Source organism: Oncorhynchus kisutch, linkage group LG23 (assembly GCF_002021735.2).
Source record: "Oncorhynchus kisutch isolate 150728-3 linkage group LG23, Okis_V2, whole genome shotgun sequence".
In the NCBI taxonomy this organism is placed as follows: Eukaryota; Metazoa; Chordata; class Actinopteri; order Salmoniformes; family Salmonidae; genus Oncorhynchus; species Oncorhynchus kisutch.
Genome location: NC_034196.2, coordinates 26,813,560 through 26,833,063, shown reverse-complemented (window position 1 = coordinate 26,833,063; position 19,504 = coordinate 26,813,560). Strand labels below are relative to the sequence as shown.

Here is a 19,504-nt window from a genome sequence, read left to right as displayed (position 1 = left end):
GATTTAAAGTTGCGACTCTTGCATCGCAAGCCCTTAATTAAACCACAAACAATACAAGATCACGCACAAACAATTTGATTTCTTATTTGAAACATTTACCATAATTTTTTTGTAATGTTCTGTAACTTTATGGCACAAATACCTTTTTAAAGATCTTTAAAAAAATTTTTTTTAAATGATATCCTCCAGACCAAATATAAGTCCCATTTAGTAAATGTAATACTTGTTTGTACTAAATAGATATGTAGCACCACCTGCTGTATGTAATGCGACATGCAGGACTGTGACAAAGTGCTGTAAATGTACTTGACTTGAAGTATGTATAATTCACACCAACACTACTTACTCTACATTAGCACCCCTAATTTGAGAAATCAAGCAGCTCTTCCATTGCTGAATCCATGGATTATACATTCATACAAATGGACATTTCAGTAATAATGAGTATGAGCTAAAAAGTTATTGTAGTGATAATATATAGTGCATGGTGTTTCTATACAACATTGACAATGTGCATAGGCTATACATTTCACATTGCTGAGTAAATGTCTCTACATATGAACAATGGTGACAAAATAAACAAAACAATAATTCTGCACTACAGGCATAGCAGTGACCTCACTCAGCTTGCGTAGAAAAGCATTTCCTTGTATTGTTCACTGTGAGTGTTTAAGAAATGGTACAATACACGAATGAACAAAGACTATTTGGTTATTAGGTAAATCCATTTGAATTCAATAACTTTTTGACAGCAACCTTTTTGATTTGAATTCAAACTTCCATACATATTTTCCCAGTGCTCAGAAAATAACTTTTTGGAACTGAATGCCAAAACATTCAAGAGATAAATGTGCTCAAAGTTGACTGTATTGCAAATCCCACCATACAATGAGACAATTTAAAAGCTTACAAACAGGGTTGTCAAACTATTTTTTAATACAATGGCATTGTTTACCTTAAATGTAAATTATAAAAGATTGTGAACTCCATTTTTGCTAAGAACCTAATTTACATCTGAGGTTTTTATGTTGTGCCGGCCATCGGTTGAGACACAAAATGCTCTTGAATACCGGGTGAGTGTCGCGTTTTGGCAATAAATATACTAAAATGGGAATCCAATGGAAATGTTTATTTTCAAATGTTACCACTAAAATGGTTGGAGGTCCACACATTTAAGAATGCTGACTTGAATGGGAATATCTGTTGTTTGAAATTGTACTGTCGTTCCTCCATAGGAAACTTATTGAAATAATAGAAATATAGATAATAGAATAGACATCTGTGGTAGTAATTAGAAGTTCAAATTTCAATTTCAATGGTGTACCAGTAAAATTGTATTGGTCTGAAGGGATAAAGTAGGTCCATTCTATGAATTCTACTTCAATGATTTAACAATGACACCAACCGTGTATTCAAGAGCACGTTGTGTCTCAACTACCACCATGCACGAATATGAAAAATATCAGAGTTTGAGTTTAGATAATTGACATTAAAGGTTAAGATATTACAATTTTTGTTTTGGCATTCAGGTCCAAAAAGTCCCTTTCTGACTTCTTCCATTGGCAAACATGTCTGGAAAGTTATGTTTAAATCAAAAGTGATGTGTTCAAAAAGGGATTGAATTCAAATGGATTGACCCTTTTCACAGACCATCAAAATTCATAGAAACTGTTTTGGAGACTTTAAACCTGCTTCAATAAACCAACTTCAATGGAAATATATTTAAGATAAAGATTTAAGATGTAGTAGAAAGAAAAGAAAATGATCCATTACAGTTTCTTTTTCTCTTACCCTAAATGTATCTTCTTGGCAGTCGGGTGCAGGTCAGAAACAGCTTTGGTCCATGTCAATCAGACCAGCAGCTTCTTGCATGGTCTGAAACAAGGGAAATGTACAATATACATACACAGTGTACAAAATAGTAGGAGCATCTGCTCTTTCCATGTCATAGACTTACCAGGTGAATATAGGTGAAATGTTAAATCCACTTCAATCAGTGTAGATGAAGGGGAGGAGACATGTTAAAGTAGGATTTTTAAGCCTTGAGACAATTGAGACATGGATTGTGTATGTGTGCCATTCTGAGGGTGAATGGGCAAGACAAAGGATGAGAGTGCCTTTGAACGGGGTATAGTAGTACGTGCCAAGCACAGCGGTTTGTGTGTCAAGAACTGCAACGCTGCTGGGTTTTTCACACTCAACAGTTTCCCGTGTGTATCAATAATGGTCCACCACCCAAAGGACAACCAGCCAACTTGGCACAACTATGGGAAGAATTGGCGTCAACATGGGCAGGCATCCCTGTGGAATGCTTTTGACACCTTCTAGTCCATGCCACGACAAATTGAGGCTGTTCTAAGGGCAAAAGGGGGTGCAAGGAAGGTGTTCCTAATGTTTCATAGACTCAGTGTATGTCCATTCTTCATATTTAGAGTTGGGCATAGCTAACCTAGACTTAGGAGTACCATGGTCACTGGCTATGGATGAATGTCTGGGAACGCCCGCTAGAAACTTGTCATAATCAGATCATATTGCCTGAGTGGGCCTCTCTCTCTCACCCATATTACATGGTTTCGAGTGTCTGTTAATTTCCACACACCTCTGGGTAATATGGTTTGGGAGTGAGTGAGCCAATAGGAAAAATGCCAATGTATGAAACACCTTATTTATATGCTGCTTACAAATCTGTAGTCCTTCACTAATAACATCTGCTAGATGTATGCAACCAATAAAATTTGATTTTTTGATTTGATAAGCATAAAAGTAGTTCCCCTTGGCTTTCACAACCTCTCGAGTCTGAACAGGGAAGGAAGGTATGCTTGTGGCTGAGAATGCTACTTTACACAACTCTAATCTGCTTGGTCTTCTCCAAGGATAACCCAGACAAATCTTATAGGATAGAGAAAACCTATTTCTAAATAAATCCGAGCTATGCCAATCTAGTATTGGTTCTCTTTGCCATTTTAGTTAAGGCTGCAACATCTCTCACGGTGTAGGCAAAAGTTCTCCTATACATTCAAGATAATGATCAGAATTTCCTCTTTTCTACTTGGTAGTTGTTTATGTAAACTCATGTCACAACAGAAAGGGAACCATTGCTAAATGCCACTCGGCTGACAAAGCCAAGGCCATATAATTTTTGTTTTATGTATTTCTATTGAAAAATAAAACATCACACACAATATGTAATATTACAAATGTAATATGTACAATATTTACATTTTATTTATCAGATTAGCTTCACGAGCATATGCATAGGTGATAGAAATATCATACATTCATGGTTTACAATGCTTAGTGAAAATCTACACATCCCTTTAACAGCTTCAAAAGGTTCTGCCTTAAAATTCTAAAAAGGGATTACATTCTAGTTTTTATCTACCGATTTACACAACCTGCTCCACATTTTCAATGTGAAAGACAACGTAAAAACATTTATTATGAAGATGTCTTGATTGTGCAGGTCTTCACAATTACAGCTGAAAATTATTTTAAATACGATTCTACCAACCCCTCGTATTTTCAAGTAATGTGGTGGCAACATATTATGGGTATGTTTGACACCGGCAGATACTGGGGAGTCTGTCAAGATCAGAAGAAAAATAAAGGAGAAATGCCCAGGTAAATACAGTGCATTCGGAAACTATTTAGACCCCTTCCCTTTTTCTAAAATTGATTAAATATATATTTTTTTTTATCCTCAATCTACACACAATACCCCATAATGACAAAGCAAAAACAGTTTTGCAGAAATGTTTTCCAATTTATATATTTTTTTAAAACAGACATTTTGCTATGAGACTTAAAATTGAGCTCAGGTATATTCTGTTTCCATTGATCATCCTTGAGGTTTCTACAACCTGTTTGGAGTCCACCTGTGGTAAATTCAATTGATTGGACATGATTTGGAAAGTTACACACCTGTCTATATAAAAAAAAGGTCCTACAGTTGACAGTACATGTCAGAGCAAAAACCAAGCCATGAGGTCAAAGGAATTGTCCATAGAGCTCCGAGACAGGATTGTGTCGAGGCACAGAAATGGGGAAGGGTATCAAAAAAAAAAAGTCTGCAGCATTGAAGGTCCCCAAGAACACAGTGGCCTCAATCATTCTTAAATGGAAAAAGTTTGGAACCAACAAGACTTCTTACTAGAGCTGGTTGCCCGTCCAAACTGAGCAGTCGTTGGAGAAGGGCCTTGGTCAGGGAGGTGATCAAGAACCCGATGGTCACTCTGACAGAGCTCCAGAGTTCCACTGTGGAGATGGGAGAACCTTCTAGAAGGACAACCATCTCTGCAGCACTCTACCAATCAGGCCTTTATGGTAGAGTGGGCAGACGGAAGTCACTCCTCAGTAAAAGGCACATGATAGCATGCTTGGAGTTTGCCAAGAGGTACCTAAAGGACTCACAGACCAAGAGAAGCAAGATTCTCTGGTCTGATTAAACTCTTTGGCCTCAATGCAAAGCCTCACGTCTGGAGGAAAACTGGCACCATCCCTACGGTGAAGCATGGTGGTGGCAGCATCATGCTGTGGGAGACTAGTCGGTATCGAGGGAAAGATGAACGGAGCAAAGTACAGAGAGATCCTTGATGAAAACCTGCTCCAGACCACTCAGGACCTCAGAGACTGGGGCGATGGTTCACCTTCCAACAGGACAACAACCCTAAGCACACAGCCAAAACAATGTGGGAGTGGCTTCGGGACAAGTCTCTGAATGTCCTTGAATGGCCCAGCCAGAGCCCGGACCTGAACCCGATTGAGCATCTCTGGAGAGACCTGAAAATAGCTGTGCAGTGACGCTCCCCATCCAACCTGACAGAGCTTGAGAGGATCTGCAGAGAAGAATGGGAGAAACGCCCCAAATACAGGTGTGGCAAGCTTGTAGCGTCATACCCAAGAAGATTTCAACAAAGTACTGAGCAAAAATGTCTAAAAACCTGTTTTTGCTTTGTCATTATGGGGTAGTGTGTGTAGATTGACGAGGGGGAAAAATGATTTAATCAATTTTAGAATAAGCCTGTAACATAACAAAATGTGGAAAAAATCAAGGGGGACAATTACAGAAATTTGAATAACAAGACACACCAGAATGGCATGCCAAGAGGTGTTGAGTGTTTCAGAGGGGTCCAGTTTCCAGCCTGACTTAAATCTGCTTGAAAATCAAAGACTGTTTGCCTTCATCAATGATTCCCAACCAACTGCACTGAGTTTGAGCAATTTTGACAAAAACAATGGATATGTTACGCTAAGAGTAGGTAGAATGTTATTCAAAATGACTTTCAGCTGTAATTGCTGCCAAAGGTGCTTCCACTAAGTGTTAACTATGGGGTGTGAATACAAACAAGACATCTTTGTTTATTTTTTTCAAACATTTTCTACTTTTCACTTTGAAAATGTCAAGCAGGTGGTGTAGAAAATGCCATAACTGTGCAAGGGGGGTGTAGACTTTCGCTAGGTACTGTATGTGAATGGCTCACTTAAAGAAGTCAAGGGTCAGTGCAGGGCACTGAGAAAGATGAAAGTTGACACCGGTTGAAAGTTGAAAGTTTTGGAGAGCTCCGCGCTGGACCAAACTTAATGGACATCGGATTGTCTAAACGTGGAGGATGGATCAGTAACACGGAATAAAAACAATTTGCCTCATCACTCTTACTAATTTTGCCCTCTATATAAAACCAACAAAATCTCCATGTAAATATCATGTATGAGGGGAGAGAAGCCAATGTAACACTAGCACATAATATGAAGTAGTCTGGGGTTGCAACTCAGTTTAAAATGGCACCATGTCCATTAATAATGATGAAACAAGTCAGGTGAAAGCAACATGGCAGATGGTCACCAGCTCTTCCTCTTTCACCTGTCCAGTACTTTAAAAACATCAGTAAAGCCTACTTCCATCTCCACATGACAACCCCCTTAACAGGAGCAGCTCTGTGTCCCTGAGTCTGACGTGTAGGTGCTTTTTTTCTTGGAGTACTTAAGAGCGCTGAACGAGACCCTCATCCTCGCCACTGTCCTCTCACTTCGGCACCTCAGCGTGTTCTTCACGTGGTCCCTGAACTCCTCTGAGATGAAGTAGTAGATGAATGGATCCACACAGCTGTTGAGGGCGGCCAGACACAGGGTGGTGATGTAGAAGCCGTAGCCATTGTTCACTACTCCGGCCAGCAGGAGGGAGTAGTGCACCAGCAGCATGATGTTACTGGGGGTGAAACAGACCAGGAACATGACCAGCACAGTAATGATGAGCACCACAGCCTTGCGCCGATTCTTGGTGATGCTGTTGTCCGTCATTGAGTTCCTCAGGGACTTGAGCATCAGAACGTAGGCCACCACGCACACCACAGTGGGAACTACAAATCCAAGGGTTCCCATGGTCAGGAAGTAGCCGACGGCCATGCTAATCTGGCTGGGCCGGATGACGTCGTGGCAGGTGGTGATGTTGAGGTTGGTCACCTTGACTGTCTGGTCATAGAGGTAGAGAGGGGTGGTTAGCAGCCAGACCCCCACCCAGACTGCGACCGAGACACCGATGGCTACATGGTTGTTCCTACAATCCTGGGAGAGGGGGTAAACAATGGCCCAGTAGCGCTGGACACTGATACAGGTGATGAAGAGGATGGAGCAGTACATGTTCCCATAGAAGAAGCCCACCAGGACTTTACACAGCCTCTCTCCATAGATCCAGTCGTTACCGTTGAAGTGGTAGGCGATCTTCAGAGGTGTCCAGATGACAAAGAGCAGGTCAGACAGAGCCAGGTTGGCCATGTAGATGGTGGCAGGGTGCTTCTTCTTGGTCCTGAACAGGAAGACCCAGATGGCCATGGTGTTGGTGGGCAGCCCCACAGCAAACACCACTATGTAGATGATGGGAAGGAACACCGTGGTCAGATGACTGTCCAGAACCATGAGGCCCGTAAGAGAGACCCCTACCCCCTCCATTGTCTCGTTCCCTGAGAATCCTAGGTCGTCAACGGCAGCATTACGCTCTGAGAAAGAGGCGAGAAACAAGGGGATTATAAACAGGGCTGTTTAAGGACTTCCAACAATGAGGTTAGAATGTATGCCATTTGAATACAATAGACATTTGTGACTTATTTACTTCGCTGTCAGGTAGATGCCTCAATTATTACTTTTTTATTGTACTTATGTAAACTATATCAAAAAGTAAACATTTATTTGAAATCAACTAATAAGACGCCAGAGGGGTAAACAAAAAGTAGGAACATGGAGAATAAGGATAAGCTTAAAATGGTCAATGTCTACTTAACTCAACAACCAAAAACACATACTGTATTTAAGTGTAGCTTTCTTTATGAACCAGAAAAAGTTATTTCTGGTCATCAAAGTTAGCTGGCTAACTCATTGATCCTGCTTTGTAGTATACCCCTTAGTGGTAATTTTCAGTTTAAAAAATCTCAATAGTGTATATGATGGTGTTCCTTCATGTGGGCATTCCTCCATCTGAGTTGTTCAGGGGGCAAATGACAGAGTCAACCGGTGTCCTAGCTAGCTACCGGTGTCACTCCCAGTGACACTGGTACTGTCACTCCCAGTCTGCCAGCTAGCTAGCACACAGTGTCCTTCGCTCCCGCCTGCCGAACATCTACCCTCGCTGTTGTTAACAGAACTGCGGGAAAGCAGTGACCGACAGGCAGGGGCGAAGGTCACGGTCGACCGGTATCCTAGTTATTGCCATCTAACTATCTATCCCACCTGCTGTGTACCAGAGTCTAGCTAATGAGCTAGCACCCAGTGTCCTAAACACCTGCCGAACACCTACAACACTGACCCTCGCCGTCATTAACAGAACTGCGGGAAAACAATGACTGACAGGCGGGGGCAAAGTACACAGTCTACCAGTGTGCTAGCTAGCTATCTCTCCCGCATGCTGTGTAACAAGTACTAGCTTGCTAACTATCTAGCTAGCACCCAGGTTCCTAAACACCTGCTCTCACCCTTGTTAACAGAACTGCTGGAAAACAGTGACTGACAGGCTGGGGCAGAGGACAGTATCTACAATTGTCCTAGCTAACTATAAACTGTTGTTGCCTCCGCCTCTTTTTCTGTGGGGTTTATTGGCCGTTGGCATCCAACGATATGGTGCATTACTGCTACCTACTGTACTGGAGCGACCCTGCTGTTGCTGTGTACCAGAGTCCTAGCTTTAAAAAAATGGACCAGTAGAAGTACCCCATATATATAAAGTTATGGACACCCCTTAAAATGTGTGGATTCGGCCATTTCAGCCACACCAGTTGCTGACAGGTGTATAAAAATAGATCACACAGCCATGCAATCTGCCTCTGGAAGCAACGTTAGCACAATAACTGTTCGTTGGGAGCTTCATGAAGTGGGTTTCCATGGCCGAGCAGCCGCACACCTAAGATCACCATGCACAATGCCAAACGTCGGCTGGAGTGGCGTAAAGCTCCACGCTTCACCATCTGGCAGTCCGAAAGACGAATCTGGATTTGGCAGATGCCTGGAGAACGCTACCCTCCCCAATGCATAGTGCCAACTGTAATGTTTGGTGGAGGAGGAATAATGTCTGGGGCTATTATTCATGGTTCAGGCTAGGCCCCTTGGGTCCAGTGAAGAGAAATCGTAACGCTACAGCATTCAATGACATTCTAGACCATTCTATGCTTCCAACATTCAACAGTTTGTGGAAGGCCCTTTCCTGTTTTGTCGAGATCGGTGTGGAAGAACTTGACTGCCCCGCACGCACAGAGCCCTGACCTCAACCCCATCGAACACCTTTGGGTTGAATTTGGGATGCTGACTGCGGGCCAGGCCTAATCGCCCAACATCAGTGCTCGACCTCACTAATGCTCGTGGCTGAATGGAAGCAAATCCCCAGAGCAATGTTCCAACATTGAGTAGAAAGCCTTCCCAGATGAGTTCAGGGGGACCAAATCCATATTAATGCCATGATTTTGGAATAAAAAAAAATTTAAAAAAAATGCAAGGTGATTTGTAGATAGTGCAGGCGACTGCTTAATGACTTGTCGCAGCAATGTTGAACAAGCCCATTGGCATGTGGGATGATGACATCACTCATTGATGCTTTGAGGTTTGTAACCACACCGATATTGGAAATATCATCACATTTTGTGGTATTTCACAAACTCTGCATTCAAAGCAATCAGATAGAGGGAATCCGACACAATAAATTGTCCAAAGCAATAAAGAATATCCTAACGTGTATCTGAACGGTGGAAAAAAACAAATAACGAGAAATAGAGGGGGAAAGCCTTCTCTTACCATTTTTCTGAGACAGACAGAGATCGACGCAGGTAAATAAAAATATAAGTTTTAACCAATGTGACTGAAAACCCATGTTAACTTCCACAAAACTTTCCAATATTGATCTATCTGCGATGTATGAAGAGTGTTGAATGCTGATACACGCGTTTGTGTATTCCTTTTGTCTGTGCGACGTTGAAGTAAACGGAAGAGGTAGGGTACCACACCCCTTCCTTACATAACAGGTGAGAAGAAAAAACCTGCGTAATGTTATAAGACACGTGACCTTGCACACCTGTGTTGTTCAGGCTGACTGCCTCAGCAGATGTAGTATGTCCAGATGTTGCCCTCAGACACTGATCTAAGGTCAGTTTTATATTTTTCCACCTAGGCTTGAAGTTGAGGAAGGTATAAACTAATCCTAGAGCTGTGCCTTCACTACCAACTGCAGAAAAACGGATGTTTAAATGTGCCTCCTTTACAAGCATAGGCCTAAGGAAATGTATAGCTCAGCACTGTGGTAGAGTAGGCCTAACAGCATGTAGTAGGTAGGCTAGTTAATAGTGGGATAGCATTTCAGTGGAAAAGAGGAGTGCATCAAGAATATTTCCTCACAGTTAAAAGAATATGATTCCCTGTCTGCTGATGTCTCCTGCCCTCTTCTCTGTCGTTATGTTCCCAGTTGCAACACAGAGCAAAGGTTTATGAGACTAACGAGAAAGTGGTGTGTCTTGCATCAGGTCCAGTGTACTCAGGGCAGGCTCAGTGGAAGTTACAACAGTTTGATCTTTTTGTTTGAGTTAGTCACTAGCATCTCTGTTTGGTCCATAAAACAGAGCAGATGGCTATTTGCTTGAGGACTCTCGGGTGCTTTTCTCTTTCTTTGTACAGGTGAAACGGAGGAATGGAATGGAGAGGAATGGTGGTGATGGGAAGAAAGGACAGGAAGTAACAATGTTATCTGACCTATTGTCTTCAAATCATAATGGAAATGAATTATCTAAATGAAAAGGTTTAATGTTGAATTAATTTGGTCAACTAACTTAAATTATGAGACAAAATTGGTGAGTCACTGCCAGTGTGTGTGCATAAACATGTATTACTCAATATTTCAGCTATTCACAATGCCTCTGTGTCCATTATTTATAGTCCTTAAATTCATTTTAAAGAAATTAAACCACAAACAAAATATACATCATCAAATCAGATAGCTTTATTTGAAACATTTACCATTGTTTTTTGTAATGTTCTGTAACAGTATGGCACAAATACCTTCTTTAAGACCATTTAATATTTTTGTTCATTTAATGTTATCTTCCAGACCAAATATAAATTCCATTGAATGTACTAAATAGATATGTAGCGCCACCTGCTGTACGTAATGCAACATGCAGGACTGTGACAAAGTGCTGTAAATGTACTTGCCTTGATGTATAATTCACACCAACAGGGGGCATCACAGCACTTCTTACTCTCAAATTAGTACCGCAATACGTTATATTTCTATCGTTGCGTGCGCAAGTGTCTGTACGCAGCATAGTACCTGCTCTGACGCGTTTTGCTCGACTTGTCTGGGTATTTGAGTAGTCAAGGAGCTCTTCCAATTCTGAATGCATATATTATACATTCACACAAATGGAATATTTAGTAATAATGAGTGTGAGCTAAAGTTATTTGAGTGATAATATACACACAGTGGTCAGTTTATTAAGGTACACCACCTCGGCTTCGCTCCTACGCCTGTATCACTGGGTGTATTGATACACCATTCAATGTCTGCTTTTATTATGTTTACCCATCTACCAATCGGTGCCCTTCTTTTTCAAGGTATTGAAAAACCTCCCTGGTCTTTGTGGTTGAATCTGTGTTTGAAATTCACTGCTTGACTGAGGGACCTTACAGATTAGGTACATCCATCTTGTACCAGGTCAGACCCCCCTACCCCCCTATGAGGTACTCATTCAAAATTCATGTTAAACACTGGAATTGCACACAGTGAGTCCATGCAACTTGTAATGTGACATGTTAAGCACATTTTTAGGCTTGCCATAACAAAATAATTGAATACTTATTGAATTCAAAATGAAAAGATGAAATGTCTTGAGTCATTTGTAAAAGTTTCTAAAAACATTGCAGCAGACGACCATACTGGGCTGTGGTGTAATGGTGTGGGGAATGTTTTCCTGGCATACGTTAGGTCCCTTTATACAAATTGTGCAACCTTTCTATGCCCCAAAGATTTCAGGCTGTTCTGGAGGCTTAGGGGGGTCCGACCTGGTACAAGAATGGGTGTACCTAATAAACTGCATTGTATTTCTATACAACATTGACAACATAGTGCATAGGCTATACATTTCACAATGCTGAGGAAATATCTCTATGGCCAGCAGGCATAGCAGTGACCTCACTCAGCTTGCGTCGAAAAGCATTTCCTTGTATTGTTCAGTGAGCGTTTAAGAAATGGTCAAATACAGGATTGAATAAAGACTCCTTTGTTATTCCCTTATCGCAGACCATCAAACATAAAATAAATCGTTTTGGGGAATTTAAACCTGCTTCAAGATTAAAAATGGTATTATCCATTACATTTTCACAAAACTTACATTTTCCTTTTCTCTTACCCTAAATATATATTCGTGGTACTGTAGTGGTGTACAGGTCAGAAACAACTTTGGTCCATGACAATCATGACAGCAGCTTGTTGCACTGTCTGAAACAACGTGTATATCTCTTCTTCATATTTACAGTTGGGCATAGCTAACCCAGACCTATGGATGAATGTCTGACTGAATTCATCATACAAGCCAAATCCATTTTTTCTCCTCAGAACTAGCCTAGCTTTGGTCCATGTCTATCTGTCAGACCAGAAGCATCTTGCACTGTCTGAAACAGTGGAAATACAGCATATACTAAATATATATTTTTATTTTTTGTCAGTGAAAAAGAAACAGCTCTCTGTGTCTCCATCCATCAGACCAGGAGTTTCTTGTACTGGCTGCTGAGGCTGGCCTGGAAGGTATCCACCTTAGTAATCCTAGTGCTGGTCCTCGTGCTTATTCTGGTCCTGGTGCTGGTCCTGGAGGAACCAGAGGATGAGGCCAGACTCTTTCTTCCCTCAGTGACCGCCTGGCATCCCAGCGCCCCCTCCAGCTGCCTCTGGCACTGGGACGAGCCAAAATAGTAGACCAGGGGGTCCAGGCAGCAGCTGATGCTCCCCAAACATAGTGACACGAGGTAGGCCACGTGGGTAGCGTCCGGCTCCCCACCCACCTGCCCAGCGATCTGGAGGTAGTGAGCGAGGAGAATGGAGTTGGTGGGTGTGAAACAGACCACGAACACCACAAGCACGGTAACCGCCATCACCACAGCCCGCGCCTTCTGCCTTGAACGGCCTAGATCAGATCAAATTACAATGGAAAATATTATTATCCTCTAATGAGGTGTATTTTTTAAACAGACCTGCTGCATCAAGATTAAGAAACAGATTAGCCAAATTAAGTACATTATGTCTGGTTTCCCTGGTTTGTATTTACCTACAACACCGCACGGAGCCTTGTTGAGCACCTGCACCACCCGGGAGTAACAGGTCACCATTACGAACAGCGGCAGGAAGTAGAGGGTGCAGGAGAGTGTAGGAAAGAAGAAGACGTATTGCTCCTCTAACAGCTCCAGGTCCTGGATGTCATGGCAGGTGGTGATATCCAGTGGATTGTAGTAGACTGTCTGCTGTGAGAGGACAAGAGGCAGCGAGCCACCCACAGCCAGGATCCACATGGCGCTACAGGCCAAGGCTGCGTTGCGGGGGCTCCTCCAGGACAGGGAGTTGATGGGGTAGGCCACTGCCAGCAGGCGGTCCACGCTGACACAGGTCATGAGGAGGATGGAGCAGTACATATTGCAGTAGAAGGCCGCAGTGACCAGGCGGCACAACCCCTCGCCGAAGCCCCAGTCATTGCCATTGTAGTGGTAGACGATCTTGAAGGGCAGCAGCAGGGCGAACAGCAGGTCGGCGGCTGCCAGGTTCAGCATGTAGATCACTGCTGGCTTCATGGGCCGGATCCGTTGGGCAAAGGTCACCATGGCAACAATGTTAAGAGGCACGCTGATGAGGAAGATGAAGGTGTAAAGCGTCGGGATGAAGATGGTAGAGAGGTGGCCTGTGAGGAAGTTGTTGGCCATAACAGAGATGGTGTAAGACCAGACTTCTGTCGCATTCCTGGCAGAGCCCAGTTCCAATGGTCTCAGTCTGGACCCATTTATAAACCCAACTCTCTCTCCCGGTCCGGACACATTGTTTAGTCCAACTCCAGTCCCATTACTGTCTATGTCTGGGTAGTAGTCCAGTAGGTCTACATCTATTGGCTCGTCTGTGACCACGGACCCTTCCGAGACTAACCTCCTGGCAAAGGTCCTCACGATGGAGCTGCCTGTGGAGAAAAACAATACAGAGACGCAAGTCAGTCACACATGGGAATAGGTGTGTAACACTGCAGTCTACATTGTAATAGTCATAGAGCTCAGTGTTATGGAGGACCTGAAACAGACTGTTTGAAGTTCCTATAGGATCCCTTTGAAAATGGGATGACTATAATGTGTGTCCTAAAAATGAGAGGTGCTACATGGGTATTGGAACAACTTTCTTTAAAATCTACTTTTCGTTGTTGATAAAATGCTGGTTCTGTCAATAAATTGGTGTTCAACAAGACCACTTCTAAAATCCTATCGCAATACATTTCAACCTGTTTTCTTGCATCATAAAAAGGAGTTATTTCAGACAAGAAAAGTAAAGGATAAAATGTATACTTTGGAATATGTAACTGTCTGTAAATGTTTCATGAATACTACACATAATACTTTATGTTGCTACGGTTATAAGTCACCGTGCCACACCGACCCGCTTATATCATAGAATGAAACTTTTCCAAATAATAGTCTATGGCTATAATTCAGGTAGGGCCTAAAAGTGTAGGCTACACATTCGTTGTATGTAATACATTTGATCACGGATCAGACGAATTCTACTCACCGTTAAAAACGCCTGAAACCGCATGCACGCCTGCCAGGAATAGAACGGCTTTGAAAAACATTCTTGCAGAACTGTAATGAAGTCCAATAAAGATGAACAGATTTACAAATGTAGCCTAACGCGTTTATTCTAGATCTGAACACGTATTATTATCAACCTGTATGTATGTTTGGTCTCCTTGTCTGTTGCTGCATAGAGAACTAACTGTCGCTTTCAGACAGTTTACGCCTCCCCAGTCCATCCGTGACGCATAATATGGAAATTGTCCAGCGTGGCGCGCGTTCCTATCTTCTGATGTCATCACTTGAGTCAACGACTGGACTAACTTTCACATGGGTCGACAGTTAACGTTTAATGGAATTACTGAATGGAGATCAATGCTGTTTTCTTGTTAGCACAACTGTTAAATAGAAGATGTAACTTTTTTTTTTTACACTTGCGGTTCCAGTTATTGCCTACTTTTAATTTGTATTATCATTAAAATGAATGTTCGATATGAACACAGACAGGTGCAGTACACAGTACACCTATACTCATAGTTTCTGACAAGAGGAGATTTTGAGATCATATGAATATTGAAGAATGCTGTTTGTCAGTTTGATATGTTTTGTTTAGTGAGGTTGTGCTTGCTGATGATTATATATAAAGATGTATTTCCTCAATTTTGTGCAGATCTGACATTGATAATGGTCAGCATCAGGAATTTCCAGGAAATGGCCAATTGTGATGTTCAAGAGCGAAGGGGAGGGGGGGGGGGGGGTATAAGAATGGACAGGAAGTAATTTGGCGATGAATTACTTTCTGTAAAAGCTGACAACTAATGGCCTCAAGACAAGCTGAGTCTCCTATGGTACTGCAGAGCACATTTATAACAATTATTAAATCAGTGGTCCAAAGCTGTGGGACAACACATTATTGTATAATGTACTTGATAATGTAATTTATAAACCGCTATAATTTATACAAATCAAAATGTCTGGGTTTAGTGTGATTCTTGTAAGAGCCAATTTATGCTTAATCTGAAAATGTGGTCGGAGGCGCCATTGAGTTCCATAGCGCATCACCGTGCGCCTCAAATTTTGTAACAATAAGGAGGTCCCTGTATACTGTAGCTCTGCATTGACATGAAGTCCTGTATAATCAGAAACTCACTTCCTTGAAAAACTTCCTTCACAACAATTCTGTGCTGCTCCGCAAAGCGCAAGAAGTATGAATGCCCTGACTTCTGCAGAGGAGTAAATGCTGCACAGACAATGCAGACAGCAGATTGACCATGTAGCCCTTTAAGAGGAATGCATTTGATGTTGACCTCGCTCAAGCATTTAAAAACCCCTCTGTTTCCTGTCTATTTCCAGAGGCTGGTTTTCCTTGGGAAAGTAAACTGACCTTGCTGTTTAGAACTAGCCCCATCCCAATGTTCTGTCTGCCTGTCAAGGTTCAGAACAAAGTATTCAGCTTAAAGAATCCTCCAACAATCATGATGAACATGTTTTCTAGATTATTAAATTAGTGTAAAACTAAAACTAAGTTTGGATTTTCTGCAATCACCTTCTGTGATTAATGATTAGAGTTTTTCCCAATTGTTTACGCACTAAAATTGGAACTAAAACAGAAACCTGAAACTCATGTATCAAATCCCTAAACCAAATCTGCAAAATTGCAAGCACAATTCCTGCTTTACACTCAGTTCTCAATTTGCAATTGCGCTGACAAGGTAAAAATCTGTCATTTTTGCCCTGAACAAGGCAGTTAACCCACTCTTTCCCGGTAGGCTGTCATTGTAAATAAGAATTGGTTCTTAATTAACTGACTTGCCTAGTTAAATAAAAAAATATGCAAAAGTTCTCTACATTAGGCACAAATTTAAAATATATTTAGTCCCTTTGGAAAGCAACACCAATCACAATGCCAAACTCTATGTATCAATTTGCAACACCCACTCCTCACAGGTGTAAACACAAGTTGCTGAATTGTTCACTTAGAAATCAGAGCTTTAGCACTTTAAAAGGCCACAGATTAGCTCTCCTGTTTTGGAGGAAAATGGAAGTCAATGATGAAGCAAGAGCTAGAGGTGAAGGAGTTAGAGGACGAGGATGAGGAAGGACAGTTGTCTCAGATGAGATCAGGGCCACATTGGTTGACCATGTGCTCAACCAGGGATTGAGTATGAGGGAAGCTGGGCAGAGAGTTCAGCCCAACCTGAGCCACTACACAGTTGCATCTATCATCTGTACATTCAGAAATGACAACCAGTAAGTTACTACCTACCATCTACACTATGCTCTTTGTGTGTATACTGCAGTCTGACATATCAGTAGGCCTACGTTACTCAGTGATTGTTGGCCAATGTTATAGTAATGTCATTTCATATTGAAAGAAAATATATTATTTTAGCTTACTGTATCCGAATCATATCATATTTGTGGATCTTCTGCCATGCTGTGAGACAGCCAGGCCATGGTGGAAGACACCGGCTGTTCACACCAGAACAGGAGACCGTTATTGTAAACATGGTGGTGGCAAACAATACCATTAGACTACGAGAAATCCAGAACCACATAATTGCAGACAACACAATAATCAATAACATTCACCAGGTGGGCTTGTCTACATTAGACTGTGTATTACAGAGCAACCGAATCTGGATGAAACAAGTCTACAGGGTGCCATTTGAGCGAAACTCATTGTTAAAGAACAGCGCTATGAATATTTTACAAGTACTATACTTTGAATTTACTATCATATCAGCACTGTATAGACCCATTACAGTACTGTAATCCAGTGTATTGTGCCTCACCATATTGACTGCTCTAGGTCTATGTCACATATTGTCTTGTCTGTTTCAGAGTCTTGGAGCTGGATGCCGTTGCAATTCAGCACGTTTATATTTACATTGATGAGGCTGGCTTCAACCTAGCCAAAAGAAGGGGACGGAACATTCATAATGGCCATGTATGGTATGTTGTCATCTGAGACAACGTGAGTTTCCACCGGGCTGTTCTGGTCCGCAACTGGTTCATTGACCACCCACAATTTATTGTTCTATACCTCCCACTATATTCCCCATTCCTAAAGCCAACTGAAGAGTTTTTCGGCATGGCGACGGAAGGTGCATGACCTCCATCCCCTCGCACGCATGCCTCTTCTCCAGGCAATAGAGGATGCATGTGGTGAAGTTCCTGGGGGGCTTTCAGCGGCTGGATCCGTCACTCCAGAAGATTCTTTCCCCGCTGTTTAGCCAGGGAGAACATTGGCTTGTGATGTAGATGAGGTGCTGTGGCCAGACCAAAATAGGAGGCAGGATGCAGCCTAATGCATTTTTTCTTACATTTTGCATGTGTTTTTGTCTTTTTGTGTTTAGAGTTTTGAAAGAAACAGCCACTCCTTTTTTTTTGTACAGAAAACCCTTTATCTCACTGAATGATTTTCCTGGATTTCTGCTGTTGAGTTTGGAAAGTGTTACATACAAAACACAATTATTCAAAAATACTGCATTTTAATGACAATGTTTTTGTTACTGTATTGCATTTATGTATATTTTAGTAGGTATACATTACTGTAACAATCTTTTACAAAACAGGCTACAGTGTAACACTGAAAATGCAAAAGGCATAAACCTACTGATGGGATATTCACAGTAGTGTTTTGAGCACATAAGTGTGTTGGTTAGTAGACAGATCTATTCATATGACGCATGTGTGTCATTTTGATGCAAAACACATTTTGGAAAGAGAAAAACAGTTTTGAATGCAGTGTTTGCTTTTGCTAGAGCTTTGTAGAGTTTTGCAGTTTTTGGTTGTGTTTTGTGAAACTGGGCCAAAGATTCAGCAAACGTGTAAACAATTGTGGAAAACTGTTGCTAAGAAGCTAATCTGACTGCCCTGTAGCACACCTTGCACTGGATATGACCTAAGTCTCCTCGTAGGTCAACAGACGCCTCTACTCTCTCCATGGGTCAGACTCCACTCTATCCAGCCCATCTGATCCAGTCTGACAGAAGACTTCATTGATTATATCAGAGTGAATCAGCGACTAAGTTACTTGAGTGGTTTAGTGACACTTATTTTGCCGATGGTTAGTGGTTAACCTGTTGTTTGGAGAAGTCTAATTGGCTCTGGTAGAGTGTGATAAGGCTCTACTCCGAATATTCACACTACTAGCATACCACTTAGTTAGGATGGAGCAGTGCATTGGTATGCTAGTGCATTGGTATGCTAGTGCATTGGTATGCTAGTGCATTGGTATGCTAGTGCATTGGAATGCTAGTGCATTGGAATGCTAGTGCATTGGAATGTAGACTTTGATTGCGAAGTACAACAACTTTCTCTCGGCTTCCTCATTATTTCTCTCAGGAAAGTTGTGTAACAGTCCGACCATGAAGGCTTGGGTCCACTGAAGTGTCTGGGGACAATCCTTCATCTGGACCTTACTATGCTGTTAATACAAATAGGCCTGAATTCCTCTGACTGTGACAAAGTCAAGTTCATGTTATTTTCGCTGTACATTCCCCAAGGTGATGGAGTGGAGTTGGTCAAAGCCTCTCGGGCAACTTCAGTCTGCGATTTGGGAAGATTTAACAAATGATTTCTCAGCATGTTACTTATTATGGTCATCTGTGGCATACCATTCCCACACAAGGCAGTACAATAATAAAATACTGTATGCAATGAAGTAACTGTCCTACTGTGGGATTAACAATGGTTTTCCATTACAGTCAGCTGTTTACTGTGAGATGTTAGTTTACACTAATATTTTCACACTTATCTTGTATCTCTCTCTTGAAGAATTAGGGTTTGTTTCTCAGCCAAGGGAGTGGTCTCACTCACAATTTTGCCTAAGAACACAGCCTTGAATAAAGACTGGTACCAACATCCTCTGAGAGCAACTTCTCCCCACCATCCAGGAACAGTTTGGCGACGAACAATGCCTTTTCCAGCATGATGAAGCACCTTGCCACAAAGCAAAAGTTGTATGTAAGTGGCTCGGGGAACAAAACATCAATATTTTTGGTCCACGGCCAGGAAACTCCCCAGACCTTAATCCCATTGAGAATTTGTGGTCAATCCTCAAGAGACAGTTGGACAAACAAAAACCCACAAATTCTGACAAACTCCAAGCATTGATTATGGGCTGCCATCAGTCAGGATGTGGCCCAGAAGTTAATTGACAGCATGCCAGGGCGGATTGCAGAGGTCTTGAAAAAGAAGGGTCAACTCTGCAAATATT

General features: G+C 41.9%; 2 protein-coding genes across 2 annotated transcripts; both read right to left on the bottom strand.

The window, feature by feature from the left end:
- Nucleotides 1-4,960: 4,960 nt before the first annotated feature.
- On the bottom strand, nucleotides 4,961-9,481 carry LOC109867908 (proteinase-activated receptor 2-like). Its single transcript, XM_020457231.2, has 2 exons — nucleotides 9,271-9,481; nucleotides 4,961-6,992 (listed from the first exon to the last, which is right to left on the bottom strand). The coding sequence occupies exons 1-2, from the start codon at nucleotides 9,344-9,346 to the stop codon at nucleotides 5,920-5,922; spliced, it is 1,149 nt and encodes a 382-aa protein (XP_020312820.1). The 5' UTR covers nucleotides 9,347-9,481; the 3' UTR covers nucleotides 4,961-5,919.
- A 962-nt stretch (nucleotides 9,482-10,443) lies between these two features.
- Nucleotides 10,444-14,508, bottom strand: LOC109868605 (proteinase-activated receptor 1). Its single transcript, XM_020458288.2, has 3 exons — nucleotides 14,279-14,508; nucleotides 12,786-13,679; nucleotides 10,444-12,644 (listed from the first exon to the last, which is right to left on the bottom strand). The coding sequence occupies exons 1-3, from the start codon at nucleotides 14,337-14,339 to the stop codon at nucleotides 12,223-12,225; spliced, it is 1,377 nt and encodes a 458-aa protein (XP_020313877.1). The 5' UTR covers nucleotides 14,340-14,508; the 3' UTR covers nucleotides 10,444-12,222.
- Between the last annotated feature and the right edge of the window lie 4,996 nt (nucleotides 14,509-19,504).

Coding starts and splice junctions, on each gene's coding strand:
- LOC109867908 (XM_020457231.2), bottom strand. CDS start 9,346: ATGGGTTTTCAGTCACATTGGTTAAAACTTATATTTTTATTTACCTGC. Junction 6,993..9,270: donor CTGTCTGTCTCAGAAAAATG/GTAAGAGAAGGC, acceptor CCTCTTTCTCAG/AGCGTAATGCTGCCGTTGAC.
- LOC109868605 (XM_020458288.2), bottom strand. CDS start 14,339: ATGTTTTTCAAAGCCGTTCTATTCCTGGCAGGCGTGCATGCGGTTTCA. Junction 13,680..14,278: donor GGTTTCAGGCGTTTTTAACG/GTGAGTAGAATT, acceptor TTTTCTCCACAG/GCAGCTCCATCGTGAGGACC. Junction 12,645..12,785: donor GGCTCCGTGCGGTGTTGTAG/GTAAATACAAAC, acceptor GATCTGATCTAG/GCCGTTCAAGGCAGAAGGCG.